The 18,279-nt window shown below is 36.4% G+C and overlaps 3 protein-coding genes across 5 annotated transcripts in view; 1 reads left to right on the top strand and 2 right to left on the bottom strand.

Annotated features, from left to right (window-relative positions):
- Window positions 1-455: 455 nt before the first annotated feature.
- LOC111468375 lies at window positions 456-5,714 on the bottom strand. Of its 3 annotated transcripts, none has more exons than XM_023113561.1 (4): window positions 5,409-5,713; window positions 4,749-5,328; window positions 1,060-3,481; window positions 456-856 (listed from the first exon to the last, which is right to left on the bottom strand). In XM_023113561.1, the coding sequence occupies exons 1-4, from the start codon at window positions 5,423-5,425 to the stop codon at window positions 825-827; spliced, it is 3,051 nt and encodes a 1,016-aa protein (XP_022969329.1). In that variant the 5' UTR covers window positions 5,426-5,713; the 3' UTR covers window positions 456-824. The 3 variants fall into 3 exon arrangements, with proteins under 3 accessions (XP_022969329.1, XP_022969328.1, XP_022969330.1); XM_023113560.1 differs by having other exon boundaries at window positions 942-3,481; window positions 5,409-5,712; XM_023113562.1 differs by lacking the exon at window positions 456-856 and having other exon boundaries at window positions 1,005-1,642; window positions 1,779-3,481; window positions 5,409-5,714.
- A 5,415-nt stretch (window positions 5,715-11,129) lies between these two features.
- LOC111468380 (serine/threonine-protein phosphatase 5) lies at window positions 11,130-16,902 on the top strand. Its single transcript, XM_023113573.1, has 13 exons — window positions 11,130-11,283; window positions 11,918-12,089; window positions 12,381-12,550; window positions 12,640-12,711; window positions 13,286-13,436; window positions 13,964-14,072; window positions 14,158-14,275; window positions 14,658-14,805; window positions 15,300-15,548; window positions 15,806-15,931; window positions 16,013-16,113; window positions 16,330-16,404; window positions 16,503-16,902. Exons 2-13 carry the CDS (start codon window positions 12,011-12,013, stop codon window positions 16,560-16,562), a joined length of 1,458 nt encoding a protein of 485 aa, XP_022969341.1. The 5' UTR covers window positions 11,130-11,283; window positions 11,918-12,010; the 3' UTR covers window positions 16,563-16,902.
- A 337-nt stretch (window positions 16,903-17,239) lies between these two features.
- Window positions 17,240-18,279, bottom strand: part of LOC111468379 (glutamyl-tRNA(Gln) amidotransferase subunit A, chloroplastic/mitochondrial-like) — a 4,805-nt gene continuing 3,765 nt past the window's right edge. Inside the window, exons 7-10 of the mRNA XM_023113572.1 lie at window positions 18,075-18,168; window positions 17,957-18,006; window positions 17,624-17,737; window positions 17,240-17,503 (exon numbers count right to left, since the gene is read on the bottom strand). Coding sequence (XP_022969340.1) covers window positions 17,411-17,503; window positions 17,624-17,737; window positions 17,957-18,006; window positions 18,075-18,168 — 351 coding nt within the window. The 3' untranslated portion in view covers window positions 17,240-17,410. The remainder of the gene's footprint in view (window positions 17,504-17,623; window positions 17,738-17,956; window positions 18,007-18,074; window positions 18,169-18,279) is intronic.

Here is an 18,279-nt window from a genome sequence, read left to right on the forward strand (position 1 = left end):
AATACGATTTCGGGGAGGAGAAGAAAGAAAAAGAAGAGGTCGAGAATGAGTATAAGGACGAGAACGAAGATAAGAAAATCTTTCGAGCTTGAAAATTGGAAAAGATTGTCAAAGTGGTTTTATAAAGTGCATAAAATGTAAAACACAGTTCGAACTCTCTCTTTTCTTGATACTTCGCTCTCATGTGACTCGCTCCTTATTGAACAAATTTTGCTGCCAAATAAACTTAATACAATATGAAGAGACTCGAATTATATCGATCCTTAGTTACTTTTTTCTTTAGTTCTACAGTTGTGTAGGGTAAGTGTGAGATCCCACATCAGTTGGAGAGAAACAAAACATTCTTTATGAAACATGTTTTAAAAACTTTAAGGAGAAGTCCAAAAGAGAAAGCTCAAAAAGGACAATATCTGCTAGCGGTGGACTTGGGCCATTGTAGTAAGGATCGAGCTAGATATCGAGAATTATTACCTTTCACTTCAACAAGCTACCTTATATGAGTTTAACAAATGTCAACATATGTTAGCTACATTAACTTTTAGCTTATAGCCCTCAAGAAAACCAATATAACTGTGTTCTCACGCATTCATTACAGGAACTTGAAGTCTGAATCTTGACATTTGTGTAATTTTGTAGCACAAGAGAGACCTTCTGGTGTAGATTTGATCTAAAACTTCCAATAAGAAACAAGGCCAAAACTCGTAGCAGTGTCTATATTCCAGTGGTGTGATTAGCTAGTTTCCGTTCAAGATAACACATCTTCGAGTACCGAAAAACTTGCTTGATGAACGACGGGTCATCTTGAAACTACAACTCTGATCATGTCATTGGTTACAAAGATGAGCTAGGTTCCTTCCTGTCATGCAGATGAGATTATTCGCTCAACTAATCAGCATTAGATGAGTAGATTAGAATTAGATCAAGCAAATTACTATGCTTACTTTTAAAAACTGTATACTTTAGTTGACTTCTTCTGAGATCCAGCCAAGCTAACACTATGAACTAATCCAGCAGAAGGAATTGTTGAATAAGTAGGCTTAGTATTATCTAAATACATACTCTGACTTGGTTTCAGGATGTGTTTAGCTCCTGCTGTTAACTTGATAGGGCCTGATCTTGCCGGTACTCCATCAGTTTGAGCCACATTTGAGATATTTCCTGTTAAATTAACAGCCTTCTCCCAGTTAGCAGGAATTTTCGCTGTCGCCGGGTTATATCGCAGTTGATCATCGCTGAATTCTCTAGTATTGTTCGTTTCTAAACTCGACATCTTTTGACGCTTCCTCGAGTTGACGAGCTCACCAGCTGGTTGCTTGACACTCAACGTATTGAACTTCAATCTGTCTTCAAAGCTCATTCTAGTTTCATGGCCTGGCTTGGCAATAGATGGCGATTGAAGTACTATGGGAGCAACAGGCATTGGTTGAAAATAGGGCATTGTGCTGCAAGGATAGGCAGCTTCAAGCCGGTGATGCATGGAAGAAGGGCTAATGAGAACATCTGTGGCAGAAGAAATAAATGGATAATAGTATCCATTTGTGGTTGGAGCTGCTTCCCGTTGGTGATCATGTAACATCCATGGAGGAAGGCTCTTAGAACTATGAAACCAAGGGACCTGGATAGCATTTCCATGATCATCTGGCTGCAAGAAAGGGAAGTTAAAGGTTCCTGGTTTTTCGGGACGTAGTTTCCGGTCGAAACCAAATTCAAAACAATTTTCATATCTATTTGGGTACATGTGGTAAGAAGTAGAAAATGCCGATGGCTGTGAACCAAACCTTAGCGTTTCCGGACCAGAAATGAAGGGTGCTTGAAAGTTCGGTGCCATATTAAAGGCGTCGGTCGAAACATGGACGTTGTTGTTGAACCTTTCGTTTAAGTTGATGACAGATTCGGGTCTTTGATACATTCGATTGAGGTGCGGATGGGGGTACCGAACTTGTGGAGCATTCGATGGATGATGAAAGCCTGCAGGATGATAAAACAAGGCTTCTCCTTTTGATGGATGATGCAACTCCCTATCTTGCAGAAAGTTCCTTTTTCTCGTGGGATTCTCTTGGATAGGATTGGTCAGGCAGTTGTCAATTAAAGTTGAGTTCTTCCAAAAGTTTATAACCTCAGGTTCTTGAATTTCTTTCCCATGTTCACCAACAGCTACATCTTTGCCCATCAACCTCATCGTTTGTCGAGCGGGATTCGCACACACGCTACTTGAACTTTCAGGATTAATCTCTGTACTTCCATTTTGGTTCTGCAACTTTCCATAGTATCTGCTTCTGTAAAATGGAGAATCCATCAAGTTCGAGTGCAAAAACCCACCTGATTCAGTTCCCCTTTCGGAAGTTCCAGGCTCGGTGATGTCGAATCTAGCTGACAGATATTGGTTTTGATTTTCTTGAACATTACTATGCAATGGAAATAAAGTCAACTGGTTTCTTGTAAGTTCTGTATCAACAAGGAGCTTCTCATTATCTATGAAATAATCCCGGGTGCGTCGTGGCAGGACAAAACTGCATACCGGTATCCTGCTAGAGCAAGCCATAGTGTTATTGGCTTCATTCATTTGACCAAACCTATTAACCAAACCTGAATTTAGCTGTATCAGTTCACCCTTTGAGTTCAATGGCAGGCAGAAAAATCCATCATTCATGCCCTTCTCTTTGTAGGCGACCGCACTTTGCTCCCTGTTCGGAAACGAGCATCGAGCGTCCTTACCAGAAGATTGCGCCAGATTAAGAAATCTGCCACCAGCATTTTCACTTAAAGAAGAAGAAGGAACTCTGCTTGTATTTGAGCCATAGAGAGAATGAGCTCGACATTGAGTTCTCACATGGCCATATTGCCTTTCTTCTTGTGCAGCAGCTAATAGAGCAGGCGTAGCAGAATCTACTGGTGGCAGCTTCTGAGGTGCATCTACATAGACATGGTCAAACAAATGCAAATCATTTTGATCACAAGGAATAACCCGATTTGTCGATATCAACTTTTCGGTCGAATGCTTCGCATTGTCCCAACTTTGACTATCAACGTCGTGTCGGGGGCTAACGCTAACAACATCGTCTTCTACACCAACCTCCATTGAAGCAACTCCTTTATCACTTTCACCTGACTTAGAGCTTCCTTCTGAGGCTTGAAAAGGATTGCAGCCATCTTGTTCAAAGGTATCAGATAACGCTCCAGTGGTTGGACCAAGAACATCATCCTTATCCAAGAAGCTAACACGCTTACCATACTTTTGACCACCATTGTTGGAAGCTTGGTTGCTGCCTCTTGTCTCAGAAATTTCTTTGACACTATGCTTCAAAATGCTCCTAAGTGGAGCCAAAGGCCTCTGTTGCCTGCCAACTACATTGGATTTCTTAACTAGTTTTTTCCTTTTTTGTCTAGACAAACGCTTAAAACATGGTTTCTTACAACAACGAGCTGAAACATCCTTGTGGTTTCTCTCTCCGTTCTTGCATAGTTGCTCATGTCCAAAGTTCTATCACCAATAGAAGATTTCAAACATTAGTTATAACTAAAATATATATCTCACGTATTCCCTCTCCTTGACGTTAGAGGAAGAACAAGAACAAGAAAATTAGATCATCCAAAACTACAAGACAAAAAGTATAGTTAACAAATAAGACAATCTATTAAAGGACAAAAACAAAGACTACTCATTAAATCAAGACGGGCCTTTAAATTAACAACAAATAATTAAATGAAATAAAACCCACAACTAGCAGATATTGTCCGCTTTGATCCGTTACGTATCGTCGTTACCCTCACGGACATTTTTATAAAGAATGTTTGGTTCACCGTTACGTATCGTCGTTACCCTCACGGACATTTTTATAAAGAATGTTTGGTTCAGCTCTATAACGTGGGCTTCTATCCACAGCATTTCACTCCTACTAATCAGCAAAGAAAGGCATCATAAAATAGCTCAAAATCTCGTGGGGTTCATGATCCTTTCTTCAAGTAACTCCAAACAGAAGAAATGAGTCGACTCTCATTTCATAAAGATTGTTGGAGAAAAAGAATTAGATTCAAGTTATGAACTTAAGAACTTGATCATTGAAGCAAACCTGAAGCATATCTGATGAAATAATCCCCATATGATAATGGGTTGAAAGCATAAATGGTGTCATGATAGTGAAAACCCTCTTGGACAAACTCAAGTATGAACAATCTCAAGGAGTTTATTGGCAGTAATGATGAACAAAAACCCACGAAGTTCATCTCTAAACCTCCATTGTAGAACTAATTTTGAAGTAGGGGAAGGAAGCATTATTTGTTGAATTGAAAAGGGGTTAAAAGAGGTGAAAACAGCATCATTAAACTAGGATACATTTGTTAAGCAAAGGACAAAAACTCTTCCACCAAATAAAGTCACTCACTGCCAAGGCCGTACCCTTGCAGCTGGAGCTCAAAGGAAGGCCTTCACAAACGAGACAACCACGTCTTGTAGTGACCTTTTCTTCCCCTCTTCCAATTCTGAATCACAGCCTATTTCCGCGCCCTTAATCACACAAAACACTACTTTTTTTTTTTTTTCTCTCCTCTCTTTTTCTCTCCAACGTAATGCAGTCTTTTCACCAGCTTTTTCCAGCAGTAATTATGAGCAGAAAGAGAAAGGAGGTACCAAAAACAAAAAACCCCCCAATGGGAGAGAATATTTGCAGCCTAAACAAAATTCTCACAAGCCTACAGTTTTCCCCCATTGTAGTAGTAGGACCGTTTAAATCAAAGAAAATGGCATGTACCTTATTCTTCTTCTTCTTCTTCTTCCTCCTCCTCCTCCTCCTCCTCATTTCTTCTTCATTTCTGGTGTTCTTCGCCTTGATTGTCTTCATTGCAGAGACAAGACTCCTAGCCAACGATGTAGCTTTGAGCTTGTCTCGAATCATTTGCTTCCCAATGCCTTTTTCTCCCTCACAATCATTACCAATAATCATTGTTTTTACAGGCGGAGCCACTGCGAAGATTTCTGCAATTGATCTCTTTTTAGGCGTTCTTGATTTTGCCCCTCCTCCTCCTTTATTCCTTCGCCTTTCCTTAGTGGTTTGCGCTAAACAGCTATGAATATGAGCATTCATAGCGTTGACAGTAGCAGCAACAAAAACCCCACAAACCGGACAAATCTTCTGCATTTGAATTCTGTCAACAACAACAACTTCCTTTTCCTCCACTACACCTCCACAATCAGTTTGTTGATGAGACCACCAACGAAATTTCCTGACATCCATTGGTGGGAGCAAAGCTTGTGCCACTTCTTTCTTCACGTTCTCGCTAAACGGCCAGCTTCTCTTTAAATCCGTGCCTCTCATATTCAAAGCATACTCTCTAACAAGAAGAAGAAGAAAAAAAAGTTGATAAAAACATAGGTGGGCAGTTAATAAAGAGACGAGGAGGTGGTTACTTACCGGATGGAGAAAGGCATGATTTGTGTACCAAATGGAAAACGGAGAGAGACCCAATTGAAAAGATCGAATTTGGGGAAATGGGTTGGGTTTTATTTGGGAAGAGGATGAGAGAAAAATGGTGTGAAATTGAGAGGGGAAGGGACAGGGAGACAGACAAGCAGTGGAGACAGTGGAAGAAGATGATGAAGTATGGTATGGTATCAACACCTTTCTCTCTGGCGGTGGGAGAGAGAGAGAGATGAAAGCGAAGTAATGGTGATGGGAGAGAGAGAGAATTAAGAGAGAGAAGTTTAGAGCTCTGTTTTTTTTCGTTACTTTTATACATTATTAATGTTTTCCCGCCCGAGAGAGAAAGAGAAAGAGAAAGATTTCTGCTTTCCCTTAAAAACTTTATGACTGACAGCGACGTATGAGAGCGCAAGCCTACGCCTACAAAACAGTGTTACCATCAAAACCATTTCCCCCTCTTTCCTTTTTTTTTTTTTTTCTTCTTTTCTTTCCAAATTTTAAACTATTTAAACTCTTCATTTTTATAACATATATGCATATAAAAATAGTATTTTTAAATTAATTAATTTATCATTTTAATTGATGTAATTATTCATTTCGAGTTTTATAAATATCTACCTTTTTCTTTTTGAGATGAAAAAATTCCGTACAAAATTATAATTATATTATTAACGCAATCCCTCACCAACGATTCTCCCACCCTAAAATTTATTCTCCTCCATTATCCCTTGGTTGCCTTTGCTATGTACCCTACCTCTCCCTCTCACGCGCCTTCTCATTTCCTCAACCCACGCGCCGCCATCTCCGGCCATCAGCTTGACAGCACTAAGTTTTTTTCTTGACCTTAAACATAAAAACACGTTGTGAGTAAAACCTGTTTTAACCTACTAAGCACTTTCTTACTTAGCAAACCCTATTGGGTATTGAGTAAAAACTGAAACCCTTCACAATGGGGTTTGATGGAATATGGAAGGAGATGGTCCCATAAGTGAAAGGGCAGAGGGTTGAGATGAAGAGGTTTTGGGCATACCACAGTAAATTCTATTATTTATTATATAGTAATTTCTGGAAGCAAAGAATAATACAACAATGACACAGAACCATCATGATTATGACACCTTACCCACTTCTTTCTCCTTTCCCTTTCTGCTCATTTTAGGGAAGAAGAACAACAAGAGATTATGGCCATTAATGGCGTTTAGTTTCTTCAAACTTATAAAACCCTCTTCATCTTCATCCCAAGTTGCTTCATTAAGCTCCTCTTCTGGCCTATACTTCTTGTAATAATCATGATTAACCTTTAATTAATCCATTTTTTCGTATTGTTTTTTTTTATAATATTGCTTTAGAAAATGCTTAATTAATGAGAGGATGGTGAAACGGGGAATGGGTCCTTCAAATAGTTCCCTTTTTCCATTTTTAAGTATCTCTTAAATGAATTGGTATACCCTAAAGGGACATTAACCCTTTGATATATATGTAGGCCAACTCATGTGCCCACTGAGCATACACATAAATGTTTTCGATGGGGATGTGAGAATTTTTAACCCAACATTTTGTTGCTTTCCCTACTTGGAAAACATTCAACCACCCCCCCTCTTCAATTCTCTTAATAAAAATCACCTTTTTTAACCCTACCATCCCACCATTTTTACTCTAACCAATTCAAACATAGCTTAGTCCATCAAAGATATATGTTTAGAAGTTAAAATGTTCAAATAATAGTTATTTGAAAACTACAAACCCTTTCTACCTAAAGTTAGAATCCTACCATATTATTTATCTTAAATTATAATATATAAAGTATATGCATTTATACATATATTTATGGGTATATATTCCTAATTTTGAATTAAAATGAAAAAAAAAAAAAAAAAAGGACTTAAATTGATGTGTTTGTAAAATCTACAAAGGGAGATTTGGACATTTTCACTTTTTAAAGAATGATTCGACGTTATCGAGATTTGAGAATCCATTGATGGGCATGAAATTTGTATTTTATTTTATTTTTAATTTTTCAAGGATTATTCACATTACAACGTTAATTTAATCACATCATGTGTTTGATTCTCATGTTCATCATCACCACCATGTATAAACCATATATTATATATTATAGTTGCATTATATTGTCCACGTGTGAAAACCCATGCATGTACATATGATGATGGAACATGCATGTCCATGTCATGATGATAAATTAATGATGGGGGCAGCATTTTGGCCTTAGGGCACGAGGAGATTCAATCATGCCCCCAAACACATGTGTGCCCACCTATCATCATATTTTAATATAATATATATATATATATATATTATTTACCACTTTTCATGGATTAATTAGTTGGCGGTTAAATTTTCAACTAATTTTTAAATATATTTTAAGTAGATAAGCACTTTAAAAACAATGAGTAGGAATTGACCCTTAGATTTAGCGGGTGGGAGATATTTAAGTGTAATTGAGCAATTAATTAATTTGGATTATTAGCAGTAACTTTTTATGTTAATTATGATGACTTAGAAAGGAGTGCTGATGATTTCCCGTTCAACGTTAATTAATGAAAGTAATTAGAAAAAACAATTATTATTATTTTCACCCGATTGTAATTACCTCCATGAATAATTTATAGAAAAATAAGTCTTTGTAAGTGTCCTTTGATTGGACATGACATTTTTTTTACGGTTATAAAATTGTCCACTGTATTATTGTTAGACGTTTCATATATTTGAAAGGGCAATCCTCGTAAATTGTATGTGTCCTTCAAAAAGTTGATAATTATATGGTGAATTAAATTTTTTTTTTTTATAAAAATAAAGTCTAAATACTAACGGTGAATTAAAATTAATGGTGAAGAGAGAAGATGAAACTTAGTTGAAGGAAATAGTAATTTTAATTTAGTTAAAATGGGAAATGTGAAGTTTTATTGTAAAGGTAAATAAGTAAATGAGTAAATAAGTAATAAGCTATACGTGCGGCATGAATATTGGAGATGCACGAAGGTTTGATATTTTTAAAGCAACTCCACATCATCATCATCATCAAAACCTGCTCTCACGTGCACTATGACAAAACCCCAGACCCCATACAACCACACACACACACACATATATATATATATATATATATATTTATTTATTTATTTATTTCAAAACCCTCAAAATTAACCCCCCCAGCATTAGTATTTTTTTTTATAATTTTTATATTTCATTTATTTAAAAAAAAATACTTATATTATTTTATATTACTTTTCATTTTTCATAAATACTTCCTAACTATATTTGATGTATAATTTGTTTAGAATTGAACGGTGTGACATAAACCTATGACAATGGAGTGATTCAAATTTTTATTTTATATTATTGTCACACTATTTCATATAACGTCTTAATTTTCATCGAAATGCTCAATAATTTATATTCTCATATAGTTTTTGAAGGGTTTATAGAATATTGAAGAACATAATGAATACTTTTTAAACAAATGACAATGTTGAAGTATATTTTCAAATTTTAACCTATTTTTTACTTTAATTTCATCTAAAATGTCTCGTGATACTAAAGATAATTGTTATTGTTTATATGATAACAAATATACTAAAGATATTGTTTATATGCAATCGTATGAGATCCCATCTTAGTTAAAGAAGAGAACGAAACATTACTTATAAATGTGTGAAAATCTTTTTTTAATAGACGTATTTTAAAATATAACAGCGATACGTAATGAACCAAAAGCTAAATTCTTTTATACCGCTAATACGAGACTTGGATAGCATTCAAAAGTTAAATGAATGTGAGGCTGTTAGGTGTGTGTGAGAGTGTGTATATTGCATTGAATTGCATTATCGATGTTGTAATGGGCGGTGTGGGATTTCCAAAGGAGAAAAGGCAAGGGAGGTAGGGCGCAGGGGGACAGCCATTGTACATGGTGGGTACAACCCCACGCACCATTACTGTCCCTTCCTCACTCTTTCCACTCTCACAAACACAATCCTTTCAAAACATTTATCATAACCATCTTTTTCCACTTTTCTTTTTTTTGACGAACCATTCATTTACCTTCTCACGGTTCGATGTTGTAACAGTTCAAGTCCATCACTAATAGATATGGTTTTTTTTGGACTTTTCCATTCAAGGTTTCCATTTCGTTCTTCTCCCAACCAATGTGGGATGTCACAAATATAAAACTACAATGACATCTACCCGACATCAAAGTAAGTAGGTTTGAACCATCCAAGGTTAGATATGGATGATGTATCTTGAACAAGACAAACTAGGTTCGTGTTGGACAAAGATGATAATGAAGTAGAAGAAAGGGTTTGGGATTTCAAAATTGGTGATATCGAAGTCCAAGTTGAAGAGAGTTTTCCCCCCACGTTGGGTTTGGTTGTGCATGTGCTCGTGTCTCTCTCTCTCTCTCTCTCTCAAACTCACAATGCCATTGTGTTGCCAATTATTTTCTAAAACAAAGCTATTGGACATCCCAAATTCTTTTGCAATTATCGTCGGACTCATGTTTTTTTTAGCTCTTATTATTATTATTATTGAGTGCCTCAAAGCCTTCAACATTTTTGTACACTGCCCCTTCTGTCTGAAACGACAAAACATGCACGATAATATATATATATATATTATGCTTTTATTGCTTTTACCCTACTTCTCAAACGACAAACTCTTTGAATTTTGAATCCCATGTGTTACTTAAGCTTTGTATTAGAAAATTTGAAAGTAGGGGCCTTAAATAGAAAAAAGAAATTATGGAAATTGAAGGGACAATAGACTCATTCCCGGTAGTCCAAACCTTCCTTTATGGTTTTCGAGTAACCCTAACCACTTAAGAATAAATCCGAGAATAGCAACCGTAGCAAGAGTCTTTGGGTCACTTGCAACGACAACGTCGTTCTTAGCTAGCTTAGCTCCACAAACCTAAAATTTAAATACAAACCCATGGAAAAAACCCTACAATTATGCCTTCACTAAGTTACTCCAAACTCAAAAGAAACGACATTTAAGATGTGTTTATAAGAACATAAATTTATGTGATTACGTTAATATATCTTCTTTACTTTCATTTTTAATTAATATTTAAAATTATTATTTAGAAACGCGTTAATTCAAGTATTCTAGTCTTATTATTATTATTATTTTTTTACTAGAATAATCCAAATTAACTCCATTGTCAAGTTTTGAAATGGGTGAAAGTGGTCATCTCCTAATTTTACTGTGTAAAGAAGTGATTGACTCAAACCAGCATATATTCCTGACCTACGAGAACCAAATAAAGTAGCCAAACTTCACATTATTTAGTACTCTAAATTGCAAAAAAAATTCGGAATTTTTGTAAATTTATGAAGAATTTTAATAATTTAATCTACAAGATTCATCGAGAGTGGAAAGAGATTTCTACTCGTTAGCTAAACCGGACAGGAATGAAATAGAAGGGTGGGCTGGCTACACGTATCTGTTGGGCTCAGATAATCCCAATGGGCCACTGGCAAAGCCCACACTCCTGTCTATCATACCAGAAAATAGATCACAAAATTATAAAAGGATTATAATGTGTATAATTGAATTGGAAGAAGATGTATACCGTTGATGGAATCATGTGTGTGTGTAAGTTAAGGTTTCTAGATTTTTCCACACAACTTGGGGTTTGTTAGTTGGTCGTTTTGTTGCCAAGCATGCGAACACGTATCTTGTACCTCTCTCAACTGCGCCGCATTTCAACGTCAATTACTCTAAATCTCTTTAATATAAAAATCATCGCCGCTATCAAATTAGGGCAGTCTCTATCTCATTCTTCCTCTTCACTTCTCCAGCCCCATACCCCCTATTCCTTCCGACTGGATCGAGCATTTCTTCTCAGGTATTCACTCTTTCCACATCCACTTTCTTTGCTACGACGCTGGAAACCGAATAAAGTTTGTAGAACCCAATCAACCGATCATTTTATCAATCAATCAATCTATCTATCTATCTATCTATCTATCAATAACTCGCTTATATGATGGTGGGGAATCTGATTGAGAATCTCGGGTTCATTTCTGTGGTACAACCAGAAGTCTGTCATGTTTTGAGCTGGTTACTAGTCGAATCCAAAATGTCTTGTGGTTTGTGAGGTTTTAGATTAATGGAGATTTTTCCATCATGGAATGTTCCTTCGCGAGGAAAGGATTCTTTACCATGGTTTACACCACGAGCTAGCTTTCTAAATGTACTAATAGTAATAGGATTGTTTTCCCTTTCTTACATGATCGATGGTTGAGCAATATTCTTTGACTTGACATTTTTTGATATTCTTTATCTTGGGAAACCAGTCAAGTGATATGGTTGCTGATAAGTTTTTGATTGTTTCCGGCTTTATCTTTTCTGTCGGGTGTCAGAAGGGCGGGAACTCCCAAAACATCTTGAATGCCAGACTCACTCTCTAGTTTTTTTTTTTTTTTTTAAGCATTTGCTTTATTTGCGCAAATTTACGTTTTTGGTGTTTTATGGAGCAGATGGACCACGTTGATGGGAGATAAATGAGAGGGATGAAGAAATTTATAATTAGCCAGAATTCATAGTGACTTGCTCTAGTTTATAAAGGTTTTATGCCTGTCATGGAAGCTGATAAAATTGACCCCATTCATGCTGAAGAATTAAAATCCCAAGCAAATGAAGCATTTAAAGGTAAACATTTGTACCTTCTAGGTGTATCTGGTCATTGGTTCTTTAAGATGAATATAAAAACTGAAAAGTGAAAGCAGATGTACTTAAATGATTTTTTGGTTTTCTTTCTTGTGAATACATCAAGATACCTGCAGCAAGAATTCACGAACATGCTGCAGGCCTAGTTCATTTAATTTTCTCTGGCCAAAATTATGTTTCGTGGGAAGTATTTTAATTAGTGCTCTATGTTAAAGAAAAGTCTACAACTCTTATGAAGTTGCTTGTTACTGAACTATTTTTGCTTGATTTCAGCCCACAAGTATGCTCAAGCAATTGATCTTTATACACAAGCAATTGAGCTAAATGGACAGAATGCTGTATACTGGGCAAACCGTGCGTTTGCACATACTAAATTGGAGGAGTATGGCAGTGCAATCCAGGATGCATCAAAGGCTATAGAAATAGACCCTAGATATTCAAAAGTAGGATCAACATTTAAACAGTATAATACAATTTTATGTACTTTTACAATCATTTTTTACCACTTTCTGCAAATTATCCTATTCGACAGGGTTATTATAGGAGAGGTGCTGCTTTTCTTGCTATGGGGAAACTCAAAGATGCACTTAAAGATTTTCAACAGGTATGTCAGGCTTTTGTCGTGAAGTTTTGACTTGTGTTGTTACTGAAAACTATGGTTAACTCTCATTTGCTTTTAACAGCTGAATATCAGTTATGATGCAGTGCTATACTCATTTGTGCATCTGTTCCCTTTTATCAGCAGAAACTTCAGTTGGGAGTTTGTACTGTTGTCCGACTGTTTTATTCATCATATGGATAAGTTATTTGTTGAGCTTTTTTTTCTCAATATGCTGGTACTAGTGGCTGTTGGCAAATCAATGAGGAGAAACTGTTTCTATTGCTTTTACTTTGACATCCCTTAGTTGATCTCAACTTATATTATATTTTATATACAGTATCTTATAGTGACCGTGTTTGTGAAAAGCAAGCTCTGTTTGCCATTGTTCGGGGCATTCATCTATTAATTGGCTCTTTTGTAATTATAATTTTTGGCATGATTTTTTTTGGATTGAAGCCCTTTTTGTTGTTAGCTGGGCTCCTCCTCCCTTTTTTGTGGGCTGTTTTTTTTTTTTTTTTTGTATGCCTTTTTTCTTTAATCTCTCAATGAAAGCACGGTTTTGTTTTGTTTGATCTAGCTCAAGAAGATCTGTCCCAATGATCCTGATGCTGCTAAGAAATTGAAGGAATGTGAAAAGGCAGTCATGAAGCTTAAGTTTGAAGAGGCAATTTCTGTTCCAGAATCAGAGAAGCGTTCAGTAGCTGAATCCATTGATTTCCATCTAATCGGTAATTTTTCTCTCTTGAGATGCTTATGGCACCATCACACCTTCAAGCTTGTGCAACTAGACCCCTCTCTCCTTGAGAGAATATACCCTCATTTTAGAAAATGATTCAATTTATCCCTTTAATCAACTTTATAAGTGTTGTTGAAGACTATTAATTGAAAAGAATCTCTTGTCTATTTTTCTCGAATTTTATAATATTTAGTACCATTGAAGTCTTCATCTGTGCACCCCTATATTGAGATGGTTATCCAGAGCGAGTAAAGAGTTGTCATATATGCTAAAGACCCCTTATAGTCAGCCAAAAGGCATGAGATCATGGGATCAAGACCAGTGGGGAGGTCACACATTAAAGATCATGGGATCATCTGATTACAATTTTAATTTCCCTTTTCTTTCTTCCTAGTTTTCTGGTTGCTGAATACAGATTCTTATGTTTACTCATTATTCTCTTGTTCTATTATTATTATTATTATTATTTGTTTTAGTTGCTTTATGAAGTAGTAAGGCTCATTTGTAATTTTATGGTAGAGGTTGAGCCACAGTATACTGGTGCAAAGATAGAAGGAGAGGTTGTAACATTGGATTTTGTGAAGAAGATGATTGATGGTTTTAAAAACCAGAAAAGCTTGCACAAACGGTACGTGTGATGATTAACGTCATTTATCTGTGCTATGCAATATGCGAGAATAAATTGTGATGTTGCTATTGGTTTTATTTTGTAGATACGCATTCCAAATTGTATTACAAGTCAGAGAAATCATGCGTGCCCTTCCGTCTCTTGTTGATGTTAAAATTCCGGAGGGAAAACATTTAACCGTTTGTGGAGATGTACATGGTCAGGTCAGGTTTCTTTTATTTAAAACACATGTACATGGTCAGGTCAGGTTTCTTTTATTTAAAACACGTAATTGTGATATCATCTGTCTTAGTGGTGACAATGTGTGGAGCCATTGAATATGCTTGGTATGTTCTTCAGAAATGAACAGTTCAGTGAGAAGGATTTATATCATTGAAATTCTTGTTTATGTTTTTCAGTTAAACTTTTGCATCCATCATGTTGTATATTTGAATTGTTATCTCTTGTTTCATAATACATCTATGTTGTGTTTAACCATCATGTGAAATGTGAATTTCTAATATTTGAATATATTGTGTATTTATTGTTTATGTTTTATTGCAGATGGTTGGCATACTTACATATATACCTTTATGATGTCTGCAGTTCTATGATCTCTTAAATATTTTTGAGCTTAATGGGCTTCCATCAGACGAAAATCCATACCTCTTTAATGGAGACTTTGTGGATAGAGGTTCATTTTCCGTGGAGGTCATTCTCACCTTGTTTGCATTCAAGTGCATGTCTCCGTCAGGTAAATTTCCTCCAAAGACTGTTACATTATACATCTTTGATGGACATTCTTCCTGCAAACATTTACAAGTCTACGCCATTGGGGCATCTTCTAACAATTTTGAAAGCTGTGCTTTATAACCAAGTTATCCAAAAATCTTGAAACACTAGGAACTCGAGCTGTGAGTTCTGATTGCTGTAGTTTTTTGTAACTGTACAGTAGTTGAACTTCAGTTTAAACTTAATTTTAAAAAAATCCAAAGAGTTAGTTAAGCATTAGTAAAAACAATTTCAATTATGAAGCTCTTCTCTCTTAACCAGACAGTTAGAGTATTTATTTTGGATTATATCTTTTCTCCAGACTAGAAATTCCAAGATAATAGCATGCCCGTACACTCTTTTACCATCACAATTTTATCTCACCATTTATGGTTTTATTTAGTCATCAACTGCTCCCTTGTGGCCTGTGAACTTGCTTTCATATGATGAAATTTTGGTTCATTTGTCAACTTTCAGCGATACATTTGTCCAGAGGAAATCATGAGAGCAAGAGCATGAACAAGATTTATGGGTTTGAGGGTGAAGTTCGATCGAAGTTGAACGAAACGTTTGTGGAACTATTTGCAGAAGTATTTTGCTCCTTACCTTTGGCTTATGTTCTAAATGAGAAGGTTTTTGTGGCTCATGGAGGTCTTTTTAGTGTTGATGGGGTAAAACTTTCTGATATTAGAGCAATAGATCGATTTTGCGAACCTCCTGAGGAAGGTGAAATCCATATTTTTTTTGTTTGTTTAATATTCTATTGCGTGCTTATCTCAATTCTAATGCATACTGTCTACCATAATATGCTTGAAGCTAAAGTGCCATCGTAACCTCTTGGTGGCATAGCCTTTCTGTTTCTGCCATTGGTGTTTTCTGTGTGCTTGTATCTGAGCTTGGCATGTCTTGAACACAGAAACTCATTTCCGGTATATTATTGAAGTTGAATAAAACCAGATTTTCTTGTGCCTTATGTGTAACAGGATTAATGTGTGAAATCCTATGGAGTGATCCGCAACCTAATCCTGGGAGAGGACCTAGTAAACGAGGTGTAGGTCTTGCCTTCGGTGCAGATGTCACAAAAAGATTTTTGCAGGAGAACAACTTAGGTAACTGTTTTCTAGTTATGTACCTGCTGTTTGGTTGATTATGATAACTGTTTGATGACATACGGTACCAATAAATTACAGATTTAATTGTGCGATCCCATGAAGTCAAGGATGAAGGGTATGAGATCGAGCATGATGGTAAACTTATTACAGTATTTTCTGCTCCCAATTATTGTGACCAGGTATATTCCTTTTCCATGGTTTGTATGTTTGTTACATACGTATTTAATTGTTTTATAAAAGAATTGCATATATTACTTTTTTGCAATTATAGGTTAAATCCTTCTCCCATCAGGACTTGTTTGTCAAATCTCCTTTCGATTTTCAAAATTAAGTTGTTTCATGTATTTTCCATTTAAAATTCGTACGCATGGTCTGTTATATATTTGATATTGCAGATGGGAAATAAAGGGGCTTTTATTCGCTTTAAAGCACCAGATTTGAAGCCCGACATCGTAACCTTCTCAGCCGTGGTGGGTGTTCATTTTTCTAATCACCATGTTTATGGCCTTTTCTACGGATTTACCTTTTCTTAGGTCTTTACATTTTGTCATGCATTGTGATATTGCAGCCACATCCCGATGTAAAGCCAATGGCATATGCAAACAACTTCCTTCGGATGTTCCAATAGGTGGACAAAGTATCCATGTCGAACATACACGAGGCAACTGGAGAAGAGATTTAGCTTCATGTTTGGCAGTATGCAGGTCACGTTGTGATTGTTTGTGGATGCTGCTGCTTCTTCCCAACGCTTTCTAACAGTTTAGTTGGATTTTTGTTCTTTTTACCTTCTAGGCTTCTATTTTGTCCCTTTGATTAGTCGTGCAAAAGTGTTCTGAGTCAATTATGTATTTTGATGCATAGCTTTCTGGGTCGACATTTCTTTGATATGCACTCAAAGAAATTTGTGATCTGCAGAAATTTGATCCGATTGACTTTATTCAAAACAAAGTTTTTTGTTTTAGGATTGATTATTGCTTTCGCGTACTCTCATTCTGTCTGCAGGCGCCCTCATGATTTTCTCACTCACTTTCTAGCTCCCTCTACACTGGTTTATTGGACGTCTGGAGAAACGTTGCAGATGTTGGCCATCCATTGCACATATTGCCGCATTTGGTGTGGTCTATTGAACCGCAAACAATCCCTGCTTCTCCAGCAATACATTATCCTCCTGCCAAAGATGAACCAACACCAGGTGGAATTCTGAAGCTTTTTTTTTTTTTTTTATCCTTTGTTGCATATAGCTTAACCACACAACTCATTCAAGTCTCCATACCCCACGTGACCCATTTGTACTTTAGCTCCCAATGGAAAGCAAAATTTTGCAATCTTATTGTCATAAATTATGAGAATGCGATTCATTTGTTCTTTTAGATAAGAGAGAACACAAGAGAAGAATGGTAAAGGCTCCCGGAAGTCATACTCACCTAATATTAATCAATAATATACGAGTAACCAACCATTTGCAACATTCCCATGCTAACCTACAATGTCGTCCGCCAGTAGGGGCGGAACAAATCTGCGTTCTGAAAGAGTTTGCTCAAAGATGTGTCCCACTTTCAGAAGTTTACCCTGTGAACACGATGGGAATTGAATCAATTCTAAGGTACAGAATCAAGCAGGCAAAGAATTGGAAGAAGCATAATCAATGTACGCAATGGCTTAAAAGCAACATGCTGTGTAACAGTGTACCTCATCAAATGCTGCACCAATCATTTGAAGGCCAACAGGAAGGTTAGAAGACCCGTTTCGAACAAACCCACAAGGCAACACCAATGCAGGTAGTCCAGCTAAGTTCACATTGACCTGTATCGAGCATAAAACAAATAGAGGAGGAAACCAAAAGTCAACTTTTAGACTTGACACATATGGACAACGAAATTGTGGATGATATATTACAATTTCAAGACAGCCTGAGATATGTTTGATTGAGATGTTCTAAAGGAGGCTCTTCATAAGAACAGATTTTGACACAGAGGACAATGTGAAAAGTCTGGACTAATGAATTTAGGAAGAAATGCTTACAGTCATGATATCACCTGCATACATTGCCAATGGATCGTTCACCTTTTCACCTGTCAACAAACAATGATCATATAAGTGGCGTACAACAAATTGAAAAACAAAATTTTAGACGGCATACCAATTTTATAAGCGGCAGATGGAGCAGCAGGTGATATTAAGATGTCATTTTCATCTAATGCTTCTCTGAAGCTTTTCTGTATAATGGTTCTCACCTGAAACACCGTTGCAATCATAAACAGCCCTTAAGCTCTTATCAAACATTCCGATAAGAAACATTCGGATTTTATTTTCTATTTTTTATTTGGGGGGGGGGGGGGGGGGGA

This window comes from Cucurbita maxima, unplaced genomic scaffold, assembly GCF_002738345.1.
Source record: "Cucurbita maxima cultivar Rimu unplaced genomic scaffold, Cmax_1.0 Cma_Scf00036, whole genome shotgun sequence".
In the NCBI taxonomy this organism is placed as follows: Eukaryota; Viridiplantae; Streptophyta; class Magnoliopsida; order Cucurbitales; family Cucurbitaceae; genus Cucurbita; species Cucurbita maxima.